This window comes from Gossypium raimondii, chromosome 2 (assembly GCF_025698545.1).
Source record: "Gossypium raimondii isolate GPD5lz chromosome 2, ASM2569854v1, whole genome shotgun sequence".
Taxonomy (NCBI): Eukaryota; Viridiplantae; Streptophyta; class Magnoliopsida; order Malvales; family Malvaceae; genus Gossypium; species Gossypium raimondii.
Window position 1 is genome coordinate 12,576,436 of NC_068566.1, and position 8,219 is coordinate 12,584,654.

General features: G+C 33.9%; 1 protein-coding gene across 1 annotated transcript; it reads left to right on the forward strand.

The window, feature by feature from the left end:
* The first annotated feature begins 1,854 nt into the window (after positions 1-1,854).
* Positions 1,855-7,291, forward strand: LOC105788056 (protein NRT1/ PTR FAMILY 1.2). The gene is made up of 4 exons (XM_012614743.2): positions 1,855-2,142; positions 2,287-2,504; positions 5,376-5,926; positions 6,024-7,291. Exons 1-4 carry the CDS (start codon positions 2,055-2,057, stop codon positions 6,940-6,942), a joined length of 1,776 nt encoding a protein of 591 aa, XP_012470197.1. The 5' UTR covers positions 1,855-2,054; the 3' UTR covers positions 6,943-7,291.
* Positions 7,292-8,219: the final 928 nt, after the last annotated feature.

Sequence of the window (8,219 nt, forward strand, 5' to 3'; positions counted from 1 at the left end):
TGTCCCATCCACCGACAGAGTGTCTTGGGGGGATGTGCATTCGACACCGCTACCGAACATGGGCTGATCCGTATTTTGTAACACGCTAACTGAGTGTCGGCCAGGGGTCGTGTATACATCTCGAACACCAGACGGAAGTACATCAGTTGGCGACGTAAATTGTACATATAACTTAATATAAGTTGCTCCGCTAGCAAGATGAGTCTGCACCATTGCCTCCAAGCTACGAGCACCTTTTATGTCGAACAAGTCATATGTCACTGGATCAACAGAAGAACAAAATCGATACGTCATTGACAGAACTTTCATTGGCGTCGTTCCGAAGATTTTACGCCTAATTCTTTTACGGAGTTCTGTCAAATCTATGTTTTGGCTAAATGATAGTCGCACCGTATTCTCCGACAAAAAAACAACACCATTCTCGGTGTGGCAAACCTCACCATCGTAGTAAATAACAGCACTAATACGTTCACTCATTTTGAAACTCTAAGTTTCTTAGCCTCTCTAAAATGTTTCTGCTGTGAGTTATGCATTCTAAGAACATTTTCTGCCTAATTATAGCCTAAGCCCAAACTTGCTACTGTAGCAAAATCGCGTCCACTATGGCGCGATTTGACACTATTTGCTCAGAAACGTCAAAAAAATTATTTCCTACATGACTAATTGTAGCGAAATCGCGTCCACGAGGGCGCGATTTCACAATTTCTTCTCATATAGCATCCTGGTATCAGCGATTTTATACTATTTGCTAAGAAAACGTCAAAAAAAAGTATTTCTTACATGACCATCATGGCGAAATCGCGTCCACGAGGCCACGATTTCACAATTTCTTCTCAAATAGCATCTGGTAGAAGCGATTTCCCACTATTTGACCAGATCGTCAACTCGAAAAAAAATTCGAGACCCTAACCCTAAAAAGCACGCACCTAAACCCTAAAAGCGAAAACCCAAACGAAGTATCGGCGTCAAAATCGCGTCCGTCGTCGTAGCGATGTCGAGTGCGTGACGGGACATCAGCGTCCACGTCGGTAGCGACTGGCGGCGTGGAAGGAAATCGCTTCCTCAAAGACGCGATTTCCTTCCACGTCGGCAGTCGCTACCGACGTGACGCGATGTCTGTCACGCACTCGACATCGCTGACGCGACGCGATTCAAAAAAATGACCCATTCTGGTAAATAATTAAAAAACCGGCCCATTTCCATAATTTTTTAAAAAAATAGACTTTTTTTGGTAAATTAACCGTGATAGAGTAATGATGACGTACAAAATAAAGATAGTTGCTGGTGTGTCAACCAACCGATATATGCTATTTTTATAATTAATTAATTAATATTTTAGGTTATTTAAAAAAACACGTTTTTTTGCAAAACCCACGTGCGATGTGAATTGTCGTGAACCAAAATTCAACGCTGGGACTCGGTTTGCATTTGGGATTTGAGAATTTTTGTTGCCATTTACTCTTTTATCTCGTTATTTTTGGATGCTTTTCTTCTTCTTTATCCTTTTTTATCTGTGATTTCACCCTTCAAAGAAAAAGATAAAAGCATAATAATGGCGATTTCTCTGCAGTGATACTGACTTGTGATTGGGAGCAAGTAAGAGCAAAAGAAACTGGTGGACCATCCTATTACAGTGAATTATGCTGCATCATATCCCGAAAGGGCTTCATGATCATTGTACTTTATTTATAAGAAAAAGAAAGTAAATTTCTTTTATTCAAGGAAAAAAAAAGGTTAAAAGTTTGATGTAACCAGCAAGAGAAAGGTGTTAAAGTCATGGTATGTCTATTCCTCAATTATTTATAGATATTATTATATGAATTTATCATCGTTATTTTGTTTTTATTTTTGGGGGAGTCTAAATGTTCTTTTATTTATTTATCAGATTTTACACGCAAACACTTGCTCTTTTAAACTATTTTGGTTTAAAAACCCACGACATGAAAACTTCTTGAAACTTGAAAGCTTCCAAGATAAAAATCTCTACTTCTCTGCTGCACCTTTGGGTTTCATTCAGTGTGTTTCTAAGAGGAAGGAAAAGCTAGATTTCAGGTATGGAAGATAAAATGGAGGAGTCCTCAGATCGAAGAGAAATGTGGAGATCAAAGAAGGGTGGCCTCATTACCATGCCATTCATAATAGGTAATTTGGTTCATTTCTTTTGCCTTGTGTCACTTAAGTGCAAGTTGTCCAAACCTCTGGTTGTGTTTGTTTAAGGTTTTGCTCTAGCTTTGGAATGCTTTCACTTTACATGGATTTCTGGTATCGGTAAATCTTGGAATGCAGGCAATGAATCATTAGAGAAGGTGGCAGGCTATGCAGTGGTTCCAAACATGATATTGTACTTGATTAAAGACTATCACATGAGTGTGGCTAAAGGAACCAATATTCTCTTCTACTGGCAAGCTGCCACCAATTTCACTCCCATCTTGGCTGCTTTCGTCGCTGATTCATATCTGGGTCGCTTCCTCATCATTGGCTTCGCCTCCATTTGCAGTCTCCTGGTAACATTATCTCTCTTATACCCATCTATTTTTCACTTGTATACAGTATAACCACTCCCGCTTTGGAGTAGGTTGAAAAGTGCTAAAACATCTACTATTAACTAAGTAGGAGATAATGGGCAGCTTCAGCTTATGAATGTGTTTGGGGATCATGTTTGATTTTTTTATTCAAGTCCCAAAGTTGTTAGAGAGGGGTTGTCCGGTAGGCAGCCCCATGTGAAAATATAGGAAACGTCAGACTTCTTTTTTGGCTCTGAACCTAATACTATCACTTCATCATTATGGGGAAATAAGCCTGGTGCTAAAATATGAGTCAGGACCTGGACCATGGAGACTGCTGCCCTTCATACTTGATCAGCTTTTTCTTCTTGTTCATATAGAGTCTAATGTAGGCCACTCCAGTTAAAGCTTGGGTCTGGGTCGTTGAGGGAGAGTATTCTGCAAGAGATTTGAGTAGGAATGTCGGATAGTTATATAGAACTTTTTTAGATTTTTGTATAATCTTTGAACCGTACTATCTTCATACTATCATGATATTACATCAAACACATTTTCTTAATAATGATCCTTTCTTGTGACAACGGTTCTCCTTTTCTTTGTCAAACAAAATGTCAAGAAAGTATTATGCTTTGGGAGCGTGAAAAGTGGAAGGGATTTAAGAAAAATTTATGCAAATAGAATTATACGTGTATAAATGGATTATTAGAACCCTGGAAGTATTTTATGATCATCAGAATGTTAAAGGGTTTGGTTCTTCCTTATCTGTTCCAAAAATTCGAAGCTCCCAAATTAACTACAACTCGCTTTTACTTTTCAACCAAAAAGTTGAGCATGCTTTTACTTAATGTAAAATTGAAATTTTTAAAATTTCATGCTTATAGTCTAAATTTATAGATTTATTTTGATTACTTAATTAGAATTAAGTTACCATTACCATGTATAATACTCCTCCTATTATCTAGATAATTCTTTATTTTTGAAATTGTATTTATAAGTATTGCATATTTATATTTAAATAGAAAAAGTATTTAATAATAATTTTTATGTTAAATTATAAAGTGAAATAAATTTTAAAAATTAATATAAAATATTTTAATACTATAATTATATATGTATAATAAATATATAAAAAAATAATTATTAAAATCTATAAAATTAAAATTTAATGATAATTTAAAAATATATTATATAATTATTTTTGAAACCAAAACCGATTATTTAACTTGACCATAAACTGATATACTAAATTTGTATATTACTAATACATAAAATCATGATATAATAAATAATTATTACTATAAAATTTAATACATATAGAGCTATTATTATAATATAAATTATAATAAAAGATATAGTATTACACGATATCATAATGTTTAATCATCGATGCATATATATAAACTATAAATCTATGATATGATATGATATGATATGATATGATATGATATAGAATTATATAATATAATATAGAAGGGCTAACTTTTAAATGTATGAAAAGTATAGAGATTTAAAGCTTATTTCAACCAAGATAATAATAAACAATAATAGTTAATAGTTAATATATAATATATAATGTACTACTATTATTATATATAACTATTATTATCTATTATAATAAAAGATATAATATTACATGATATTATAATGTTTTAATCATTGATGCATCTATATAAGCTATTAATATATTATATACTATATGATATAGTGTTATATAATATAGTGGGAAGACTAACTTTCAAATGTAGGAAGTATAGGGCTTAGAGCATATTTCAACCAGTATAATAATAAACAATAACACATGATAATAATTAATATATTATGTATTAATCTACTATTAATATAGAATATGATATATAGTGGTATATAATGAAATAATATATTTTATAAGTATTGATATATGTCACTATTATTATATTATAGATTATAATAAAATATATGACATCAAAAGTTATGTGTAATTTAATATATTAAGAAAAAGATAAAAAAATTTATTCAATTATCAATATAATATAATAATGAACAATAAAAGATATTTCATCAATTCAAATAATATCATAGAATAATAAATTTTACATATAATAAACACTTTAATTATTTTAAATAAAATAAATTTATTAAATATATATAATTTATACTTTTATGAGGAAAATTTGAATTACGTTGTCACCGTATAAAAGTAAAATGAAATGTTACATTTGAAATTAAAATATTTATAACTTATAAAATTCAAAATTTCGAGCCTAAAAGATCCAAGTCCGAAAGGGCCCAAACCCAAGAAAATCTAATCCCATAACAGATTTGAGCCCAAGAAAACCTAAGCCCAAGTTAATCTTAGTTTGAAAAAAATCCGAGCTCAAAAAAATCCGAGTCCGAAGTAAACCCGATCCAAGTCCACCTGAACTTGCTCGTTTGTCAGCTCTAAATTAAATGATTATGTGCTAGATATGGCTTAACATTAAAATATCAAATAGTTTTAATGTTAATATTAATATTTTTTATAATTAAATTTAAACAAAACTTACTTATTTATTTATTTATTTTATCTTGAGGTTATTTGAAATTTAGGCAAAGTTGACATTGATTTAAATGATCACATTATATGGCACCAAATCTTGACCTTTCTTTTGGAAAATTCCGTTCCAACTAAAGTCTAAAATAATTAATGTAGCTTTAGGTTATAAGTGTTCAACGTTTTTATTAAAAGAATCTTTTAAGGTTTCATGTTTCCAAATGCATGTCAAACATGTTTAAAAGAATAAAAGTGAAGTAACTTACTTGTATAGTACATTAATCATGTCCTATATCAACTTTTCATTTAACTACTTTTAATCATGTCTTATATGAGCATAACCTCAATCTTGAATGCTACAGGGGATGATACTCTTATGGTTAACAGCTATGGTTCCAGAGTCAAAGCCTCCCACCTGTGATCTATTGACCCAGAGGTGCAGATCTCCAACAGCAGCTCAGATGAGTCTATTAATCTCCTCATTTGTTCTCATTTCCATTGGAGCTGGTGGTGTTAGACCATGTTCTTTGGCATTTGGAGCCGACCAATTGGACCAAAGAGATAACCCCAAAAACGACAGGGTCCTCGAGAGCTTCTTCGGCTGGTACTATGCTTCAGCAGCCATTTCGGTTCTAATTGCATTGACGGGTATTGTTTATATTCAAGATCATCTTGGATATAGAGTTGGCTTTGGTGTTTCAGCAATCTTAATGTTGCTTTCAGTGCTTGTGTTTTTCATTGCCTCTCCTCTCTATCTCAAGCTGAACCCTAGCAAGAGCTTGCTTACTGGATTTCTGCAAGTTATGGTTGTCGCTTATAAAAACCGAAATCTAACCTTTCCACTTCCAGACTCAACTGGAAGTTATCATCACAGAAGGGATTCAAACATTGCTGCACCAACTCACAAGTTAAGGTAACAAACCACAATTATAGCAACATAGGCACTGTCCCTTACAATTTAGATGTTGTGCTTGATTGTTTTGATAACTTCGTTGCTGTCGTGCTTTTAGATTCTTGAACAAAGCTTGCATCATCAAAAACCCTGGGCAAGACATTGCCTCGGATGGCTCAGCTTCGAATCCATGGAGTCTTTGTGCAGTAGAGCAAGTAGAAGAGCTGAAAGCACTTATCAAAGTCTTGCCATTGTGGTCTACTGGGATCATAATGTCAATAAATTTAAGCCAAAATTCATTCCCTGTGCTCCAAGCCAGCTCTATGGACAGGCACCTCACAACCAAGTTTCAGATTCCCGCAGGCTCTTATGGAATGTTCAACATCATATCCCTTGCACTATGGGTTATTCTTTATGATCGTGCAATTCTCCCCATGGCATCGAAACTCAAGGGTAAACCGGTACGGTTCAGTGTCAAACTAAGGATGGGAATTGGGCTGTTTCTTACCTGCTTGGCTATGGCAGTTTCGGCAGTCGTTGAGAACGCCAGACGGAGAAAAGCGATCCGGGAAGGGTTCCTAAACAATCCTCATACAGTTTTAAACATGTCTGCACTATGGCTTGTGCCACAGTTTTGCTTGAATGGCTTAGCTGAGGCTTTCACTGCAATAGGCCAGACCGAGTTCTTTTACTCCGAGCTACCCAAGAGTATGTCGAGCATCGCTGCTGCACTGTTCGGACTCGGATTGGCCGTGGCGAACTTGTTAGCTAGTGTTGTAGTGAGCATCATTGATGACATTACATCAAGAGGTGGAAAAGAGGGTTGGGTTTCAAGTAATATAAACAAAGGTCGCATTGACAGTTACTACTGGGTTCTAACCATATTGAGCGTCATCAATCTACTGTATTACTTTGTTTGTGCCTGGGCTTATGGACCATGTGGTGACCAACCAACCAAAGTTACCCGTGCTAGAAATGGTTTGAGAAAAGAAGAGTTGGCTAATCTAGGGACCAAAGAGATGAAGTGCAAGGCTTGAAAAGTAGAGAGTGAGCCAACTAAAGTTAATTAGAGACCAAAGTTAAGCCATGCTGGGTTCAAAGTGAGGCAATCCTAGATATTTGCTAGCTTGATGGGTGTTTTAAAGTCTTGAGATGACTGTTGTTGCATTCTAAATATATGCCTGCATAATGTTGTAGTAAAGTAGGAAATATATATAATTCTTGAAACCATTACATGTATCTTTTCTGCATTATTTACTTGGTGTGAATTATTTTGAAATGCTGTCCCATATACGCAGTCTTTTACCCTCTTTTCACATTGTATATTATATTTGCAGTAAATAATTAATGGCTGGCCTGATGATTGAGTCTTGGATTTACACTCAATAGTGTTTGCAGCTGCTTGATAATTTTGTTTCGGTTTTTCCTCCAGGTATTTGTCTATGCTATTGTTGGAGAGAATTCAAGAAATGATGAAGGGAGGAGAAACTTAATATGGAATAAATATTTTATTCATATTACATTCTCTTTATCTCTTACTTTCTTACTTTCTTTTCAATGATTTCATCACTTACAACCTTTATATAGTTGTTGTACGTGACTATTAGTTTTAATACATGCATTAATTAATGTATATCTAGTACATGCATGCATCTTAGATAAATACAGTCATGCACATTAATCAAATGACTATTAGATTCTCTAGATTCATATATTCTAAACACATTGATTAATACACACATTCATGACATCACAATATGCAACATACTCCCGCTTAATATGATGTTCTTTGACTCCCAGTGCTTTTATGGGTTGTTGGAATCTCACTCTTGGAAATGCTTTGGTGAAAATGTCTACTAGCTGCTCTTGTGAAGGATAAAATTCTAGTTGGATCTCTTCTACTTTAATTACTTCTTGAATGAAATGATATTTGATGTTGATGTGTCTAGTTCGGTTGTGATAAACTGAATTCTTTAACATAGCAATATTGATTCTGATGATAAGCTTAAAGTATTTACGAAAAACGAGAGATTATATGTTTGTGTATTCTATAGAAGATATTACTTCTATCGGATATACTGATTCTGACTTTCAAACATGTCAGGATTCGAGGAAATCAACATCAGGTTGTGTTTTGTTCTAAACGGCGGGTCCATTGTGTGAAGAAGTGTAAAGTAGAGCCATACTGCTAGCTCCACTATGTGTTGGAAAATGTGCTCATATTGTAGTAAATATGTAACTATTTTCTATTTATTTGAACGATGAATAAATAAATAAATAAAGTTAATTTCACATTTCACTATTATTTCTTTTG